Source organism: Argiope bruennichi, chromosome 11 (assembly GCF_947563725.1).
Source record: "Argiope bruennichi chromosome 11, qqArgBrue1.1, whole genome shotgun sequence".
Lineage (NCBI taxonomy): Eukaryota > Metazoa > Arthropoda > Arachnida > Araneae > Araneidae > Argiope > Argiope bruennichi.
Genome location: NC_079161.1, coordinates 34,554,952 through 34,576,860, shown reverse-complemented (window position 1 = coordinate 34,576,860; position 21,909 = coordinate 34,554,952). Strand labels below are relative to the sequence as shown.

At 31.3% G+C, this 21,909-nt stretch overlaps 1 protein-coding gene across 1 annotated transcript in view; it reads right to left on the bottom strand.

The window, feature by feature from the left end:
- Positions 1-990: 990 nt before the first annotated feature.
- Positions 991-21,909, bottom strand: part of LOC129956513 (peptidoglycan-recognition protein LF-like) — a 74,062-nt gene continuing 53,143 nt past the window's right edge. The window contains exons 7-10 of the mRNA XM_056068433.1: positions 18,677-18,748; positions 15,660-15,860; positions 8,045-8,250; positions 991-1,279 (exon numbers count right to left, since the gene is read on the bottom strand). Coding sequence (XP_055924408.1) covers positions 1,133-1,279; positions 8,045-8,250; positions 15,660-15,860; positions 18,677-18,748 — 626 coding nt within the window. The 3' untranslated portion in view covers positions 991-1,132. The remainder of the gene's footprint in view (positions 1,280-8,044; positions 8,251-15,659; positions 15,861-18,676; positions 18,749-21,909) is intronic.

Sequence of the window (21,909 nt, the reverse complement as noted above, 5' to 3'; positions counted from 1 at the left end):
AATTTATTAGTCTTGTAATATTTGCAACATTTTTAAGATTGCTTAGATTATACTTTCTTTTTTAATTTGAATTGTATTTAATGGCATACTTTTGACTAGTTAATTGCTTGAGGTGATACAGGCAAATGCATCCATGTTTGTTCACAATATTATTGAAATGCATAGGTTATATATTGGGCAAATAGATTAATACTATCTTTTTCCTTAACTTACTAGAGGGAATCCACAAGCAAGCCATTTAAATAGATTTTAGTAGTCTATTGCCCATTAAATAAATATATATATTTTAAAGAAAATAATTCAATGATTAAATAGATATTAGCATAATGTTAACACTTTATCTAGTATACTTCATCAGGATTTTTTTTTTTTTTTGTTGTTGTTATATTTTTGTAGCTATTGTATTTATAAACGCCAAATCTTTGCTTGAATGACATTGTGTATAAACATGGATGCAGAAGTCACGAGTCATAATAAATAAATAAATAGTTAAAAAAAACTGCATTTACGTAAATAAAACTGAACTAATTTTACAAAATCATTATTAAAATAAAAAAAAAAATAAAAAACCAAAAATGAATCATTAGCATATTATTTAACAAGTTCACTGCCTCGATTTGTGTTTGATATTCGAATTAGCTGTATAATTAGATGATCCCTTTTTTTTATGCCTTTTACGAGAAAAGGAAATTATCTAATTGGAAAGATGTATAACATAGTAATTATAATGCACAGAATGTTAAGTTAAATATATTTTGCAATGCGAAATAGATTGATTAATTTATTAAATTAGGGGCTTTGGGGAGGGTTGTATTCTACCTAGAGCCACAAAATGTTTATATTCATCACTGATTGTAATTAACATTGTTTTTTCCATTGAAAATGAACATAGTTTTTCTGTATGCATTAATTTATGACATAGCCCCCCTCCATCTTTGGCAAAAGTTAACTGTAAATATTATTGCATAATGCAAAATATAAAAAAAATAATTTGTTTCATAAACCATTTTATTTTTATAAATATGTACACAGTATATTTTGAATTGTTTTAAAATATACATTTTGCTTTATTCAATGTATATGAATTTGCACTATAAATCTTGTACTGCCTTCTGAAGGTCTTTTTTTTATGTCACCTTCCTCTACATGTGTATCCTGGTAAGGGGCCACCTTCAAAATGAGGCCAGGTCTTAATGAGAGCATAAAAAGCACTACCTGGGCATTCTGTACATCCTGCATCTCTATGGCCATGTAGTTTATAATCTGACATCACATAGTTCTGTAAAATTATAAAGAGAAACTATTTTAATTCTCAATGGTTTTTAGAAAAGCAGATTATCATTTATTAATCTATACTTATAATAAAGCTCAATGTGTGTGTGTGTGTGTTGGCGCTCTACAGGCCAGGTCATTTGACATACAGCTATCAAATTTGGTACATGTATACCTTAGATGTCGGGAATGTGCACCTGGGGTCCCTTTTTTTGAATTTTTAATTAGAATTTTAATTATTAATTAAAAACTAACTTTCCCGCCAAAAAAATCTTCCATTTTCCCTACCGCCAACTTTCTCGCCAAAAAAATCTTCCATTTTCTCCATCGCCAAAGGAGTAAGGCTTCAGTTTTTTTTTCTCCCAACAGTAATGAGGCTAGGGTTAATATTTTTCGGCGGATTATTTCAAACGATTCTGTTTATTTTCTTAATGTTGGATGCATTTAAAATTAAACATTGTTAATTAATCCATGTTTCAGATTCATTCTGAAGTACTTTTGAATTAAAATAACACAGAATAAAGGAAATTAAAAATGTATAATCTGCATAGCGTTACCCCAACTGGCGTAGAAAAATTCACGCATTTGCGTTACCCAACTGACGAAGAAAATTCACGCATGCGCATTGTTCTAATTGTTGTCATGACAACCATATCAACGGATGATTTAAATTATTTTTAGGTTAGTTGCATGCTTTTGCAAGTAAATCGTATTTATGTTAGTTATATATTTTTTGTATACGCTTATAGTTTTAAGTACACTGTTTTTTAAGTAGTTTTTTTTAACCTGTTTTCAGTGATTGAAATTATTTTTAGGTTAGTTGCATGCTTTTGTAATTAAATTGTATTTATGTTAGTTATATATCTTTTTGTATATGCTTATAGTTTTAACTACATCGTTTTTAAGTAGTTTTTTTAAACCTGTTTTCGACCGATTATTTTAAACGATTCATTTTATTTTCTTAGTGTTTGATGCATTTAAAATGAAACATTGTTCATTAATCGATATGTTCATGATGAATCTGAGAAAATTTTGTTGACAAATTCTTGAGATATTACATAAATTAAGAAAGATATTCTTTAGTGCCCATAAAGTTTAAACGCTCAGTGACTCTGTTATCAGTAATCATATTATTAAAAAAAATGCTTTGTTTCAGTAAAAAATATTATTATATTAATTGCAGATTAATCATTTACACTTTAATTTAAAACATAAATTCTACGAGAGGTAACATAAAATTAGAGAGATACATATTACGTTATGACTGAAGGCCTTTATAATATTATGAGTGAATTATATGACTATTAAAATTTGAAGTTTTAAAATATTTTGATGAAGAATCTATTAAAGTTGGAATTGCGTAAAATATTTAATGGTACGACCGGAGTTTAACCCCTGCGTGGCACAATTTTTAAAAATCGCCAACAACGGTCTTGCGAAATGTTCAAAAGCAAAGGAGCAGATATTCAATTATAGTGCATAATAAAGATTGTCAGCTTTGGCGCGTTATCGCAACTGGGCGAAGAAGGGGGTTAAACTCCGGTTCAACCCATTTAATTATTAAAATTTAAATGAACATTAAGATTGGCGAACCGGCTGGTCGCCAAAAGCGGCTAGTATATAATATTTCCATGCCTTGTGATTCTGGTCTTAGTTTGTGACTGGCGGAGTCCCTATTTGAAACATTATTTCATTGAAGCATAAATGTGGCTTATTATGATGTTGAATCCCACAGTATCAAATATTTTCCTGCTGGTTTGGTATAGAAATTTAGAAAGGAGGTGTGTGTCATCTGATTATAATTTAAAGTCACAATTCCATGTCAAAATAATCGTTACATTGATTGAAAATGGGACGTAAATATAGTTAAACTAGTTTTGTCATTTTCATGAAGTAGAATATTTAATATTTGATATAGTAAATACAAAGTTTTGATATAAGGTTATTGAATTTAATATTAAAAACTATATTTTTATTGTAGAGAATTTTCATTGCTCAAATGAATCCATGCTTAAATTCTTATTTAAAAGAAAATATCAAGATTAAGAATTCTCATAAATGATTTTTTTAAAAATAGTTGGGTAAATATGATTTTCTGCTTTTAAACATTATTGCAAATTTGCATTTTCAGAAATCTTAAATTTGTGAATTTAAGTGATTTTATAAACTCTAATTACTGTTGTGAGCTGTATCATACTGTATAAAGATAAATTATCATTCTCATAAAGTAATATTTGTACTATAGAATTACAAATTAATTGTAATTGCTTAGTATATTCTTTCTGTTCATAACAATGAAACTGACTACTTAAAACCATTATGCCCCTTTTATGATTTCGATTATAATTTAAGATTGAGAAATTCTGCACAATGCTAAATATGTATTGTTGTGGTTCATAAGTGAGCACTGTTACAAAACATATTTTCATTTAATTAGGATACAAATATTGAAATGATTGAATTTTATCTTTAAAACTTGTAATTTCTGCTACAAATATTAATTATACCCATTTCAGTAGAATTTAATGAGCAATATTTGATATTTTCTCTATTTCGTTTCATTAAAAATCAGCAGGAGTGCTATTCTTTCAATTTTTTTTTTTATATATGCTTACAGTATGGCAGATTTTTTAAATTTAGCTTTGTGATATAATGATGAAAATTTTATGCTTCCTCCCTTTTGACTATTTGGCTCTAAAATTTGATGTAATTCTACAATTCTGGTCAAATTTTAATTTATTTAGTTTTTTTATTATTATTATTACTGCTTTCACATTTGAATAGATAAATAGGCAAGCAGTTGACAGATATTTAACACAATTCAATATGAATGAAATAAATTTTAAAAAATCCTTTTATTAGTGTTCTTAAAAACAGTAAGTTTTTTTAAAATTAAATATCTAGAAGTGAAGAAAGTAATAAATGCATGAGGTGCTGATAGAAATGTTCTAAATGAATTTGAATATTAATTATATTGAGAATACATTATAATAACGAATATAAACGATATGATTTTGTTTTCTTTAATATATTTCCATTGCCTTACATTTCAGCTATTTTTGTTCCTAGATTCTTGACAGAGAAATATTTTTTAAATAGATAATAAATATACACTTTTTAATAAAAACGTTTTTTAGCAATTATTTTTTTAATAGACTCCCCCTTTTTTCTAATAGACGAATTTTTTATACGGAATCTAAATTTAATTATAATTGATAATTATATTCTGAAAATATGTTTCAATAAGCACAGGAAATTTCAGAATTCTAGCACATGAAGAAGAAAGTGATAAATAGATTAGAAATAAATTATTCAAACGATATAAGAAGCATTATGCTATTCTAAAGAAGGTATTTGAATAAAAGCATGTATTAGGGTGTCCCAAAAGTTTCTTTCTCATCGCATAATGAATGGCCTTGTCTGACTCTGCTTGTGCAAACATGCAAGCCGATCTATTAGCCATCTATTTCATCAGTTTCAGTCGTACCAGAGGCTCGACTACACCCCAAGCCGAGACTACACTCCGAAAAAGTTCTTTTGTCCATTTGGTGGGATTGGAAAGGCGTAATTTTCTGGAGCTTCTACCTCAATATGAAACAGTAAATTCTACGTAATACTGTTGTCAACTGAATCAATTAAAAGCTGCCATAGCAACAACAACAACAAAACAACGTTCAGAATTAATGAACCGGCGAGGCGTTGTTTTTCATCATCATCACGCGATACCAAATATTGCATTAGTCGTAAGAGAGAAGCTCTTACAGTTTGATATATTTATTATATTTTACCGCATCTTGCATACTCTCTAGATCTCGCTCCATCTGATTATTACTTCTTCCTGACCGTAAAAAATTCTCTCCGCGATAAGCGCTTTAAATCCATCAGCCAAATAAAAGCGCACCTCGAGGATTATTTCTTGTCCAAAACATAAGAATTTTGGAAAGAAGGCCTAATGAGGCTTACTGAGAGATGGAAGAAGGTAATAGAGAAAAAGGGTTTTTATGTAACAAACTAAATAATATCTTAAACAGTGATGTTTGTGTATTTATTTCATATTAGAAATAGGAAAGAAACTTATAGGGCACCCTAATAAAAAAAAGGTATTCGGTTCCACAAATTTTCGCCCCATATTCAAGAAATAAAGGAATCTTCACTTTCTGCAAGCCAGCAGTTAATGAAAATCGTAAATGCCTGATACTAAGTGCCTACCGATTTTAAAATGAAATAAATTTTGGACCATATCAAAAATACTTCTGCCAAATGTTTCTAAAAATTCCATCTGATTCTCTACGAATTTCTTTAGAATATACCTGCTATATGATTCTACTATCTGAAGTTCCCAAAAATATCCTCCTACATTTTTTAAATATTAATTTAAGCAATTTCCACCGGTTATGAAAAGATGCTCTCTAGCTGGCAGCCATATAATATACATTAATTTTCAATTTTATGATTGGGTATTGGAGTTTTTATAGATGTCACTCTGCTTATCCCTAGAGCTGGTTCTCTGTCGTGACTTTATCATCGTTACCTACTGTAGATAACATAATCCTAATCTAGGGACGATTTTTTCGAATTCTAGAAATTATGTGTTTTGATGTTATTAATAACATTTTACATGGAGAAATTTTAACTTTCTCATGTATGGAATATACAAAAAAGTAGTAGTACTGTAATCATCAAAAAGCTCGAATAAGATATAGACTGGTCTCCATATTTCAAACTTCTCAGAATAGGAAAAACACTTCTTTGGAATTACTTTCAACTTTGAATACTATACATAAAAACGCTTTGAGGCAATTGAAATTCAATATATGGCCTCTATTCCAAATTTGTAGCTTTCTATCAAATTTTGAACAAAATCAATTCCTCTAATTTAACGATAGCTACAAAATGAGAGAAACCAGATGGGTAAAATTTGGCATACAGATTTAATATCTAAGGTGTGGATATATATCAGATTTGGAAATAAATTTAAGAATTTGGCCGTCTATCGGTCTGTTTTTTCACAAGAATTTAAATGCGATAACTCAAAAACGTAATGATCTAAATATATGAAATTTAGTATGTGATCTTGTGACTATATTTGTTGTTCTATGTCAAATGTTTGTTTCAACTGGTCGGAAAAAGTTCTGAAAATTATACTCTATTTTCTGGTATCAACGCCAGCAATTAATCGCCAAAAATTTATTAAAAAACGCGAAATTCTCGCCAAAGATCGATATTTCGTTATTATTGTTCAACAATGGCATGTGATTAATACAGAAGTGGCGTTCTCTTTACAATACAATGAAGAACGCTATTCTCACATGCGTGAAAATAAAAATTTATATCCTCGTAGTGTTTACGGTCTTACCTAAGATCCACAATTTTTGCATGGGGGCGGATAACACCTTTATATACAAGGTGGTCAAAATTAAAACACCCCTGCTCTGAGTACTATACAGCGAACTACTCAAATGTAAAGACTCCAAAATTGTTGAATACACTATTCAAGACATGGGGAAACGGATTATGCGGGAAATAAATAGTTCCAGGAACACCGATAGATGGCGCTGAACAACCAAAATATCCTGAAAAGACTCAAAATACACATTTGTCACACATTTTATTCCAACTTATCAAATATTCAATCACAAGGGCCTTATCGATGGAAGGGAAACTGCCCAATATGGTTCCTTTCTTCCAGTTGTAAAATCTGCATTCTGTGGACAGTGTTCAACTGTGGATCGTAATTGGTCAATTGAGATTTTTCTCACATGCAGCACTCTGCACTGTCTTTCAAATCTGTCAAGGTTAGCAGACGTCCCGGATAAACAAGTTTTTTTAAGTATTCCTAAAGCCAAAAATCGCAGGGATTCAGATGTGTATAACGAGATGGTTAAGTTGCCGGAAACGCACGACTAATTACTCTATCATTAGTAAAATGTTGCCGAAGAAACTGCTGTACACATAGTCCATCGTGTGGAGGTAATTGAATGAAGACATTGGCGCTGTTGCATTTGGGGTACAAAAAATTTTTTCGAGTATGTCTTTAGTACCTCCTGGTTCTTTGCCTAAATTCTCACGTCGACGGAACTCTTGAAGTGCAGCTTCAGCATTTCCTTTGTTTTCATAAAACAACTTCCCAAGCAAAGCGCGAAGCTATCTGATAAGAATGACATTTTCCCAGCTTTATTCCTTTTATGCCAAGAACAGTAACAGCAAACCAATTGTTTATACAAATTTTTGTGCTTACAATGCGAAATCGCAGTTACAATGACAATTTCAGTTTCTTCACTTTTTATCTTCTTTTTTTCCATACCAGCAATAGAGATTAGAATGAAAGAATTCTATGCCGCATATTGTTTTAATGATTATTTTCTTTTTAGCATATTTTCTGTTGTACTGCTTACAAGTGGCGCCATCTATTGATCTTTTACTGGAATAGTTTTTTTTTTTCGTAATCAATAGTATGTTCAACAATTTTGAAGCCTTTAAACTGAGTATTTCGGTCTATAGAAAGCTCAGAGTAGATGTATTTTAATTTTAACCACTTTGTACATTGTACGTGAGCAAGTTCCGGAGATACCACTTCTGCTAGTTTCTTCTACTGCATTTGAAACATTATATATGAATTCAATTACATTTTAATCAAATACATATTGGATGAGGATAATGTCAGGAAAATAACGTAGACTTTTTTGAACTGTATGCAAAAATAAGTTTTCAGTTAAGTTGAGGAACTTTACTTTCAATTAAAAATCGGTAATAGCGTGTTGTCTTTACTTACCCCATTTTCAGCACATTTAATCATTTCCTTTGTGGTGTTCAGCATCACATCCGATGGAACTTTGTTCGAGAAGTCGCCCATCAGAGAAAACGCTACTGCATTGCGGTTGAATCCGTAAGTGTGAGCTCCCACCCTATTCCAGCCTCGCCCCACGTATACCCGACCATCTCCACCGATGAGGAAGTTGTAACCGATGTCGTCCCACCCTGTAAAAAGCAAAGCACATAAATGAAGATTATTTTAAAAGCTCATATGGTATTTTACAATGACAATATATGAAACATAAGTGTTGTACAATATGCCAATATTACTTGTTTCAAAGACACTCATAAAACAGAACCATTAAACGATTTTAAATTTAACCGATCATTGAGTTTCCATAAATTTTATAATTTTAAACGAACAATTCTTGTACATATATAATTATATTTATTTCGTGTACTTCGGAAACGGTTCTAACGATGTGGATCAAATATTGTATTTGGATAAGGTTTTGCTTTTCATCTATATGGATGTCCTTACTGAAAAAACGCAATTTTACACACACACTTTTTTTTATAACTAACTATTATGAACTTTTTCTGTCCGCTGTCATGCTGACAAAGTAATACAGCGCCATCTCGTGAATTCTTGTGGTACTTGCATTGTTGCCATAGGAAGATAACCTACTGGTGTCTCAAAGTTTTTTGGGATGGCACTGATGGATGCGAGATGAGGTAAATTTGAAAAATATTCGTATGTAAATTAGTATGTAATTCATATTTAAAAATCGTGTTTTCCATGAGAGAACACATTTTTACAAAGAAAAAAAAGGGCCCTACCGAACTAAGTTTAGTTTCCCAGATATTTTATATAGAAATTTGATCGATGCTTTCTATAAATGACAAAAATTAAATAAAACCATTCACGAAATCTCATATGCTTTCTAACTTCCTTTCTCCAACCCCTTTTCCTTCCTTTACCCCCCCCCCCCCCCCCCCTCCAAAATGTGGATCTTTTGCAAGGCCGTGGTCAGATTATTATTTTCAGAATCTCGCAAATGAGATTTCTGTGCTTCGTAGTATAGTAAAGAAAACTGAATATGCATTTTAGATGTCTTCTTTTTCACCCAATTAAAACTAAATTTGACATAGAACAACAATTTTTATATCAAGATACTGAATTTCATATACCTAAGACGTTGCATTTGTGAGTTATCGTGTTTACATGCATGCGAATGTACAGGACCACAGATGATCAATCTCTTGAATTTGATTCTAAATTTGATACTGTCTACATTTAAGGTGTTAAAACTGTACGCTTTGATTATACTTAGTATAGGGTAGGGATGACGAATATTTTACGAGCAGTTATTGGAGAGGTTCGATAATGATGACGGACCTTTTTTTGTATTTTAAAGATTTTATTGTTTCTCCGCTTTCGGGAGTTACTTTGAGCCTTGCCTTTCGGCGTTGCTGCTACGTCAATGATGTTACAAAGACTGACGGTTTTTTACATATACCGCTAGAGGGCGTTACAAGTGAGAGGCGGGGCAACATGCTTACGTAACATACTCCCGCCTTGAAATTGCACAATTTCAATATTCAGACACATATGAATTTCACACATAACAATAAATTCGACAGAATTATTACAAAAAATGAATAAATGTAAAAAACAAATTAAAAAAAATACTGAAATAATTCTTAAATATAAATTTACACAAAATAGTACTGAAATAATTCTTATATATACACATTTATACAAATGAGTTAAAGTCTCTATATATTATTTACAATCATATACACATATAAATCCAATTAATTTTTTGGAAGTAAACATATTTGACTAATACCTCTTTTAATAACACCATTCGAAACTCTTATTACAACAACTCTGACTAAACCATCAGAACCTTTTATTAATTCTTGAATTCTACCCAGTCTCCATTTATATGGAGGCAAATCTGGATCTTTGATTACAACCATATCATTAAGATTTACATTATTCTTAGAAACTGCCATTTGTTTCTAAGATGTAAATTATTCAAATAATTACGTTTCTAATTTTTCCAAACTTGTTGTACTAATTTAGTTAATTTTGCCATTTTGACAAATAATTAATTTCCTCTGAAAATTCAGAAGGTTGCACCTTGCTTACCATGAAGTTGGATGCTGCATGAATTTCCATTATTATTATCTTACCTTTTTTACATTTTAGAAGAACACTTCAAATGATTAATAAATCTGAAAAGATAACTTACAATTTTAGTATAGTTGTTACTTAAATTTAAAATATTTAAATAAAATTATTAGAAATATTAGTTAGTCAATTCAATTCACAAAGAGTTTTAACTTCTTACATAAAGTCATTATTGATTGCACACACAGATGACTGCATCGTAGGCCTTATTTGAGGCATCACAGAAGCATTGTAGATCTATGGTGGGTGGGTGGAAACCCATTTGTGAAGTTGCATGCCTCCTTTACTTAAAAGTTCTATTAACTGCTGTTGTAAAGCTTTGGTTTCTGGAAAGTTATTTGAACCAGTTAAAATGTCGTCAATATAATCATCAGTTAGAAGTGCTGCAGATGCTTGAGGAGATTCACTTTTTTCTTTCTCAGCTAATGCCTTGAATGTTCTGGTGGCTAAAAATGGAGCACATTTTGTTCTATATGTCACAGTCCGTAGTCTGTATGTTTCCACAGGAGCAAATTTATTAGGTTTCCACAGAATTTTTTGTAGGTCTCTATCTGCTTCTGCGATCAAAATTTGGCGATACATTTTCTTTATATCTGCACTAAATGTAAACTGATATGTTCGGAATCTTGGAATGATGCAAATTAGTTCCTGTTGAACTGTTCCGCCGTTCAATAAAATGGAATTAAGTGAAACTTCTCTGCTAGAATTTGCAGATGCATCAAAAACGACACGCAAGGGTGTTGATGTGCTTTCTGGGCGAAATACAGCATTATGAGGAATATAATATTCACTATTGGCAATTTCAGGGGAATCTAAAATTCTTTCCATATGATTTAAATATTCATCCATAAAGGCCTTGTATTGTATTGCCATTGTTTTATTTTTATCTAATCTTTTAAAAAGTAAATTTAAACGTCTTTCCGCCATTTCTCTTGAATCGCCTAGTGTAGAACGTTTTTCTTCAATTATTGGCAATTTAACAACATACCTTCCGGTACTATCCCTCTTATTAGTGCAAAGGAAATGTTCCTCACAGTAAGTTTGTTCATATGTTTTTGATTCGACTGAATCATCTGTATTATCACCAGGAAAAGATTCTAAGTTAAAGAAATTTTTAACAGAATTCTCCAGATTATCATTTTTAAAAATTAATCCAGAAAAGAAATGAGAATTTCTGCCGTTGATTGTTCCGGTTACTAAATATCCGAACACACTATTTTGTAACAAGAGTGAATTATCATATGATCTAAATTTTTCTGCCTTCAATAAATCAAAGAACAACTCGCATCCGAGTAATGCATTAATTTTACTAGGAATATGAAAAGTCTCATCCGCAAGTTTTATCTCACTTGGGAAGTTAATTTTTGAGATATCAATTTCTTTAGAAGGAGTTAAATGCGTTATTTCAGGCATAATTAAAAATGATGCAGTTCTGGAAAAATCATTGTCTTCATTAAAAATGGTAGTGGTTAATTTATTTTTAACGAAGAATTCTCCTCCGTTAATACCAGAGATGGATGCATTAACCTTTTCCCGCTTCAAATCTAAAGAATTGGCCAAATCTGCAGTTATTATGTTTACCGAACTCCCAGAATCCAACTGGGCTTTTATTTTTATTTTTTGACCAAATGCATCTTCAATAAATAACTGCGCGGTGCATAGAAGGTTTGAAGATAGTTTCGAGTTACTTGCAAGCGCTGACTCAGCCTCAGGGGTCAGTTTTTGGGGGAACCTCGACGAGCCAGACGGTACATTGTTTACATAAAGTTGCTCCCCCGCGTCTGGGGGCGTTACCTCTGCTAGGCGCGTACTTAAGAGTTTAGGATCCAGATGTATCAAAGAATTATGGCCTGATTTTTGACAGCTTCGGCAGAGGAATGTGGATTTGCAGGGTGGCTTATGCAATTTCAAACAGTTCTTGCAAATGTTATATTTTTCTAAAAGCTCGATTCTTTTAGTAACACTCAATTTTAAAAATTCAGAGCATCTTTGTAAAGAATGTTCAAATTTACATAAAATACACGGCTTTACATTACTTAGTTTATTCGCATAATGAAGAAAGTTTTTCGGCTTATTTATTGAGCCTTGAAATTCCTTGTGGAATTTGTTACTTGTAGGGTATTTCTCTAATTGATCGAGTACCATCGCTCTTGATTCTAAAAATTGCAAGAGCTCCTTCAATGAAGGTATTTGTTTTGATTGGATGGACATTTCATATGCCTTTCTACTCTCTTTGTCAAGTCTTTCTAATATTATATTTACTAATATAGCATTTGTTAAGTCATTACATTCTAAATTCGAACTTTTTAAACCTCTCAGACTTTTATTTATTGTGTCTGTGATATTTCGTAAACCTTTTGCGGACTCAAAATTTAATTTTTCTAGTTTTAGCATATTTCGAATGTGAATATCAACAACTGCTCGCTTATTTTCAAAGCGTTCTTCGAGAGCAGCAAACAGTGACTCAAATGTATCGTCACTTGTTTCTATAAATTTAGCTTCACCACGGAGGGCAGCTTTTAAATAAAATAACTTTTGATCATTCGTTAATTCGGTATTATCGTTTATTAGACACATAAATTGATTTTTGAAATTACTAAATTCTTCCATTTTTCCGTAAAATAGCGGTAAGGGAATTTCCGGAAGTTTCGTTTTTAATTCAATATGATTGATATAAGCTTTCAAATTTGAATTTTGATCACATATATTATGAATTACATTTTCATTAACACTATAATTAGAGAGTAAGCATTTCAAACTTACCTCTAATTCGTTTCTTTCTTCTTCGATATCCAACATTTCTTCATCGCACTTCTGGCTAAGTGTTTTATCTTCGTCGATTTCTAAATAATCCTTGAATAAAATTTCTAATTCTTGTTTTATTTCTTCCACAATTGCCAGCTTTTGTTGACAGCTTAATATGAACTTATTTTCTTCTTCAACCGTTGAACTACTTTCAACAAACTTTTTAACACTTGTTAGTTTCGCCTTTATCCTTCCACGGATTCTATTTAACTCTTTGGCTTTTTGAGTTTTATTTTTCTCCATAGTTTCGCTAATTCGTCTCCGGATCGCTAGGACCAGAATGGAGAGGTTCGATAATGATGACGGACCTTTTTTTGTATTTTAAAGATTTTATTGTTTCTCCGCTTTCGGGAGTTACTTTGAGCCTTGCCTTTCGGCGTTGCTGCTACGTCAATGATGTTACAAAGACTGACGGTTTTTTACATATACCGCTAGAGGGCGTTACAAGTGAGAGGCGGGGCAACATGCTTACGTAACAGTTATTACGTAACCAATATCAAAAAGTCACAAATACCAGTGATCAATACTTTTCAAAGAGGGGCGTGATTCAAATCCTTGATACGATGTTACTAGTGATATTCCGATTACAGGTCTTGGATCACGATAGAAAGTAACAATCGATACTATCTCTCCAATGGAAACTCTCGAACAAGAGTTCAATCATGCATAGGGAAAGTAGAGATGACGAATATTTTCAGAGCGGTTATTACGTAACTAATATCAAAAAGTCTCAAATACAAGTGATCAATACTTTTCAAAGAGGGGTGTGATTCAAATCCTTGATACGATCTTACTGATGATATTTCGATTACAGGTTTTGTATCACGATAGAAAGCAACAATCGAAACTGAAATTTGCCGGAGCGGTGACTTTACTGGAAAGTAAGAATCGATACGATCTGTCCAATGGAAGCTCTCGAAAGAAATCTGTGATTGGATTGAACAGTGAACGGACCGGTTATTGGAATTATCGTATCGTATCATTGAATTGCATATCACTGAAATTTTTCGGAGCGGTGATTTCACCGGAAAGTTCGAGGCTTCACTGGAAAGTGCGAAGTCACCGCTCCACTTTACGGGAGTGACCGATATTCGTATTTGATGATGCGCTATTCCATACAGATCATTTTTAATTGCTCGTGACATGATTCACTTTGATTACATGTACTCTGTTTACTGCTGGCGCCATATATTGGTAGAATATAGGACTAAAGTAAACATTTTAAAGAAATGACATATATTTTTAACTCATCTTTTCCAGAAAATGGTTCACTCTAATAAATAAATTAAATAAATAGTTTTGAGAAAAAAAATAAAATTTAAGAAGTAAGCTGAAACAGATAAATTAATTCAATCACACGTTACTTAAATTAGTAAATTAAGTATTAATTACAATGAATAAATTTTATATTTAATATTAAGTAATAATTTTTAATTAATAATATGATTGAAATAACAGATATTTGGAACGCGTATTTAAAAATAACAATAGCAATATTATTTGTTATTCAAAAAATCGTGGATTATGCATCTCTAAGGGAAAGTCCCTTACCCACTGAAGTGAACGGACCGGTTATTCTTGGAATTATCGTATCATTGAATTAATTGCATATCACTGAAACTTATCGAAGCGGTGACTTCACTGGAAAGTGTGAGGCTTCACTGCAAAGTGCAAAATCACCGCTCCACTTCATGGGAGTTACCTTGACTTTCCGATATACGCATTTGGCGATGCACTATTCCATGAAGATGATTTTTAATTGCTTGTGACATGACTGTGATTGCATATGTTCTGTTTATTGATGGCGCCATCTATTGGTAGAATAGAGAACTAAAGTTAACATTTTAAAGAAATGACATATATATTTAATTCAAATTTTTCAGAAAATGGTTTACTCTGATAAAGAAATTAAATAAATAGTTTTGAAAAAATCGAATTTAAGAAGTAAGCTGAAATAGAGAAATTAATTCAATCACATGTTACTTCAATTAAAGATTAATTACCATTAATTATATATTTAATACTAATTAATAATTTTTAATTAATAATATGATTGAAATAACAGATATTTGGAGCCAATATTTAAAAATAACAATAACAAATTTATTTGTTATTCAAAAAATCGTGGATTATGTATCCCTAATATAGGGAAATATAGTACTAATCGAAAAATTCAAGCTCTAGAATTTGACGAATCTGCATGTTTTAGTCTATTGTTTAAAAATTATTATTCAATACAAAAATTGGACGGAAATAAAATTAGAATTGCTGAAAAACTTATTTTTTGATTTTAAAATTTTGTAAAATTGATGTGAAAATTTTATGCGGCAATGTTCTTCGTATTGAGAAAAAAATGCTATAATTTTTATTATATTTAATTAAAAATTTGAAAAACCTTTTCCTAGGTGAGCACTTACTACACAAGAAATACATGCCAAATTTGGTAGTTGTTGGCTCATCAGTTTGCCTTACAGATTATTTTGAATAATTTTTTTCCATCATGCCGAAATTTACAGATTGTATGCCACCTTCTAAACATTATTCATGTTAAAATGAAACACATCATCAGTATATTAAAATGGAAAGCATCATCGGCACAATGAAACGCATTATCGTTAAGAGCATTTACCGTTGTTGTCCATATGTAGATTCTGTATCGTTCTCATCATTTGACTGCACGAGGTGAAGTTGGAGCATTCGCTCATCGCAGTGTGGTGGATGAAGAGGTGAGGCACAGGGGTTTGCATAAAGTTAACTTCCTTGGGCGGCCGAGCTCCCCATCTTTGTCTCGATACCATCACCACATCGTTACATTTCCGTGGGGGACAACCTGTTAATGAAAGTGAGATACCGAATTTGAAGATTAGTTGCTTGTGATATTATGTCTTAAATGTTTGCAAAAGTGTGTGGTTTGATTGTCGTATTGCTAGAAGAAAGGGAAGGGTTCAGCTCTCTCTATTTTAGAAGTTGCCATTGTATTATATGTGCCCCTGCTCCAGTAACTTTAAGGGGGAGGGGATTTTTCAAAAACTAATTAAAGTAATTTGATGTTCCGTCAAAACTGCAGCAAGGAATTTGAGGAGTTACGATCAATTAAAATATCTACTTAATAAAAATAATTAAAAGAGCAAAAAAAGGATATATATATATATATATATATATAATATAGCTTTTCTCTCATGATTATCTCCATGCAATTTGCTAAATTTTTATTTAAATAAATTATTTTTACTCAAAATTATAATAAAATTAAGATAGTAGATACTTTTGGATCAATACCGCACCTGGGCTGCAACCCAATTATCCCAATGAACTCATTGAATAAGACGGCTTCGTGCACTTTGGATTAATTAGGAGAGCGCAGAACTAATATTCGTAATGATGGGCGAGAAACAATTCCCACTGGTATGGTGTGGAAGTTTGAATAGGGTAATGCCAGCCCCCTTGAGAATAATAATTGTCACCCTCCTCTTTCAATCATCATGCCACATGAAAGGGAGGGACGTTCGATTCTGTGTTGTGCCCCCCCCCCACTGTAAATCTCTAGTGATTTCCGCCCACTAATCAGTAATACTCAGTTCCTGAATCCGAAACATCAGATTATCACATTTTGGGAATTTTAAAATGATTTTGCAGATTTTGAGGCGTGTGTCAGGGAGTTCTTGAACTTAAGGCTCTTAACCTTCGGACTGAACAGGTCATTTTAAAAGGAAATGTTTTGGGATATTTTTATGATACCAAACAAGTATAATATTAAACAAATTTCATTATTTTAAAACAATTATTATTTCTATTCGTTATTTGTTAACCATAAAAGCCATCTGTAATTTGAAAACTGCCATCTGAATAAGAATTATCAATAGTGAAAAATAGAAATGGATTTCAGCAGATTATTCGGAACACTTGAAACTTATCATTATATTTGACATTTTTATTGTTTATTTTCAAAACAATAATCGTAAATCATATAGCAGTTAAAAGTGCTTTTCATGCAATGTAAGAGGCAAAACTATTTTAAACAAATCAAGGAAAAAACACACACACAAAAAACCAGTCTCTTAAAAGAGCACCCCTTTTCTAAAAATATTTTATACTAATTTTATTTGACATAAAAAATAAAATGTCTATCTTTTTTCGTTATCAATCAGATAACACCATTAATAGTAGTCGCTTCATATTTAAATAAGAAAAGTGCTCCTTTGTAAAGTTTTTGAAAAGTTTGAATCGATGCAAATATATAATGTAAGAAAATTATTTTTAAACAGACTTTGAAAAAAATAGAAAAGGGTATTGTTGTTGAAACAATGCTTAAAAGAACATCGCCTTTCTAAAAATATTTTATTTTAATTTTATTTACTGTAAAGAATAAAATGTCTGCCTCTTGTTATTTAAAAGGTAACATCATTCATAGTTGAAGTTTTCCAAACATAAATAAGAAAAATAATACAATTTTACAAAGTTTTTTAAAAGTTTGAAGGGCATTTAAAAGAATACCGATTTTCTAAAAAATATTTTATACTAATTAAATTTATTACGGTGTTATTAATAAAATTATTTCTTTCATTATCAATCCAGCAGCACAATTTATAGTAGCAGTCATATACTTAAATAAGGAAATTGATACTATTTTGTGATTCTTTTTTGTGTTTAATTTTGAATCAATACAGATTCTTAAATTAACAATCACAAACATTTAGAGGACAGATATTGCTGAAATTATATGATACAACTAACTAATGTATAGAACTATATATTGTAACATTCCCTGTTTCCCAGTACTGATAAGACATTTACAGCCAGCTGTGTCGTCGCTGTTACTTACTAAACTCCTCGAGATAGCCAGATGGTGGATCTTTTCACCTGGGTGGTCTCGCATCTGTTCATTAGCGACTACAGTGAAAGACCACATGTGGGAATTCCTCGTCCAAGAGATATTGAGAGTACCTTCAAAGAGAAAGGGGTGTCCAACCATCTGGATGCTAAATGTTTCTCTTTGTGAAAGGACTATGATAACTCCGTGTTCCAGAATAGTCAGTTGTGAAAGGTGCATCACACAAAGGATATTCCCACGACCGACTGGCGCCTCAGAGAGCATATTGCTGAACCCCGATTGGCCGAAAAAGAGCTCAAATGACCAATGTAAATTAAGAGGCGGAGATTGTCGCCGAAATAAAGTGCGGAGATTTTTTTTGTAGGAGAGGAGAAGAAACAAATTTCAGGCAGACTGTTGGACTACGCCCACGAGTTCGGAGTCCGAGAACTGCCCCTGGAATGGTTGTATTGATTAACACCCTGTTAGTTCCCTGTGCTGTTGTTTCTCTGTATTCATGGGGAACTGAGTTTTAAGATAAACCTTCGACTTCGGCTGTTGTGTCTCCTACTACAGGTGTAAATAACTATTTATTTAACCAAGATTAGAACAAGTTGTTCTTTTGTATATATAAAGCTGTAAAATAAAAAATAGTCTGGAAATTCCGTTTCGTTATTTGATCAGTCTAGACCAAGACATTACAATATATACATAGTAGACTAAATATTTCATAATATGCAAGCTGAAGTATCAATTTTTTTTTTGCTTTACTTTATCTAGAAATTCCATTTTATTTATTACGAAAGAAAGTTGCAACGAGTAGAGTTGTACGTTACCTGTAACGATAACTGCAGTAAGACCTCCAATCAAGAGAAGGAAGAGAGTAATTTGATCAATCATAATGGTATCTGAAATAAAAGAAATATACATATTCACATATATGTTCACAGGTTTAGATTATAAGAAAAAAGTATTTTTTCTTCTTCATTTTACTCATTGAATTTGAATTAGTCAAGAAATTGAATTTTTAGAATATAATTAATGGTATTGTCTTTGGCTTGAATCAGCTGCCACTCACTCTCAACTTTAGATAATTTTTATCATTTGATTTCAGATTTTACAGTAAAAAATCACCTATCCGAAAATTACTGGGAGTCAGAATTCTAATATCGATAGTATCAGGCGACCAGGGATGAATTATTAAAATAATGAAGTAGGTAATTGCTCAGAGACAATAATGGAAGGTGAAAATGGAATCTCATATTCTAGTATCTTCATGCAGGTGCTTCGAAAATGGTAACAAAAAGTTAGAGAAGGTTCAGCTTAGAGGTCAGACGAAATTGGATAGAGCGAGTTAAAATTATGCCGTGTTTACACTTGGCCAGTTATAAGATTGCCAGTAGACAGTGCATGCCTATAAAAGCTAAAAAATGCCGTTCGGTCGATGGCAAGTAATTGTCCCGACGGGTCAACAACATGCCGCTATATCTATATATATTTTCTTATTGCGCATGCGTCTATAAAATTTGGCGGGTTTTATTTTTGGCGTGAAAAAATTGATTTCTTATCATAGATTAATTCCGACATTTTTCGCTCTTTGTTCTTTCTGATGCGAGATTGTGTGTTGTTGTTGTTTTCATTTCATTTGTCATTTCTTTTCTATAGTTTTCCAAATTTAGGTATGTTGACCTTTTTTTCTTATTTTACCATGTTTCTTTATGTAAATGTCCATCCTTTTAATGCGATACGCAAGGAAAAATTCAGCGAGGCCAAAATGGCAATTTATAGCCAAGCATGGAATACCTGAATCTATCTTATAAAATTGTGGCAAACGTAAATGAATCCCTTTTTGCGCATGCGCTGCCTACTGACCGTCTCATAACTGGCCGAATGTAAACCCGGCATAAGAGTCAGATGATACCAGAAAGAACGAGCGAAAATTACGGAAAGATATTGCTGCGAAATACTGTTTTATTAAATTTACAGTATTGCATGTGATTATAAATGTTAAATTAAAAAATATTTTTAATCCGAGCTACACCGGGTGTATCATCTGGTATAATAAAAAGTATCAAAATACTATAATGGCTATATTGTTATGTGTCACGTTCAACATGTTTTAGAGTTTTGATTATGAAGGTTATGTTATGAAAGTTATGAAGGCTAGGTTTGATTATGAAGATTATATTGATTAACATACAATAAATATATTTTCAATAATAAAACATAACAAAATTAATTCTACAGTGCATCATGTGGCTGAACGTTTTTATTTCGATTTATAAGCTTCATATGATTGTTTATTCCAAAGGACAACAATGGGTGTTTAAATGCTTTTTGATAAATATTTATAGAAACGACTGATATATGGCAATAGCGGTTCTCGGATCAGATTTAAATTTGAAGCTCTCTTCTTAACAAAATTTTGAAATTCCAAAATATCTAATTAGTAGGGGAAGGAAATAAAAAGTGATTTCTAAAAAGTTTTTTCGTGCTTCTTTAAAGTAAATCACTTCATGATGAGAGGAATTATATAATTTATTAATATCCTAATAATCCATAATATAATCCAACGGATTTCGAATTGAAATAAAAAGTGTGAAAGAACAGAATTCTTAGCTATAATGCGCAATAAACGGTAAAAGTTTTATATTTAAGAATTTAAAACGAATAAGAATTAGAATGATAAGGATAAGAATTTGAGCAAAAATAAAAGGAGCAGAAGAATATTTGTCTTGCTTTAAGAATTAATTTACCAATTGATATTTATATGTATGTGAATATTGTTCAATATGTTTCCTACTAAAAATGTAAAAAAAAAAAAAAATGATTTGAAATTAGTTAAAGTTTGTTGAAACAGCTCAGCCTGACATAAAAAAATGTCAGACTTAAGGAAATTAAGGGAATAGAATGAAAAATAATGAGAAGCAGAACATTAATATAAACAAAAATTGAAATAAATAGGTTCAGAATTTGAATAAGAATAAAAATAGTTAAACAATATTCATCTTGCATAAAGAATTAATTGTAATGTGATGTATATATATGAATATTATTCAATATATTCCCTGTTAATGATGTAAAAAAAGATGATTTGAAATTAGTTAAAAAGTTTGATGAAATAGTCCAGCGTAACATAAAAATATCGGACTTAAGGTAATTTAAAGAAAATTAAGTAAAGGAAGGAAATTCAGTGAATAAAATGAAAAATAATGAGAAGCAGAATACTAATAATTGGATAATAAGGTTCAGAATTTGAACCAGAAAAGAAATAATATAAGAATATTTTTCTTGCATAAAGGATTTGTAAGTGAGTAGAGTTCAACATGATCTGTGTTCAAAGAGTTTAGTAAAATAGTTAATCCTGATATTAAAACCAGTGGGAGTGCCTTCTATAAACTTTCTCACATAATCTTTAGTAAATTTGTCATGCTAGAGAACGCTTTACATGGCATTGACGTACGATAGTTATGAAATTGGCGTATAGTAGTTAACTTTAGGCACGAATTTAGCATTTTTACTGAATTTACTGAAGTGTCTTTGGCGAGTTATTCGGCGATAATCCCTGACATGCGTTAATAATATCCAAAAATCGAATTTGTGTTTTAAGCACATTCTTCCCAACTGATTGAAACAAAAATTGGATTCAAAACTGCAGTTGTAGTCACAAAATGCCATGCCATATTTGATATATTTAAGTTATTACGTCTTTTGAATTATCACTGTTTAATGTTTCTGAAAGTACAGACAGACAGACAGTGAACCCCCTAGTTGGATTTCACTCAAAGTTTGATAGGTGCCTACACTACAGATTTTAAATCTGTATGGAATTTATTGTGTTAACTTGTATTCGAAGACGGTGTTTTTCTCTACCGATTGAAACAAAACTTAGACTTAAAACTGCAATCCTATACTAAATTTGATATATTTAAGTCATTGCCTTTTTTTGAGTTATGCGTTTATACAAGAAAATAAAAAAAAGGTTCGCGTTCTGAGGTTTATCGAACAGAACGATTTTTGCTTTAAACATTCAGAAATTTGGAAAGAATTCTCAGTAGTAGGATTAGTA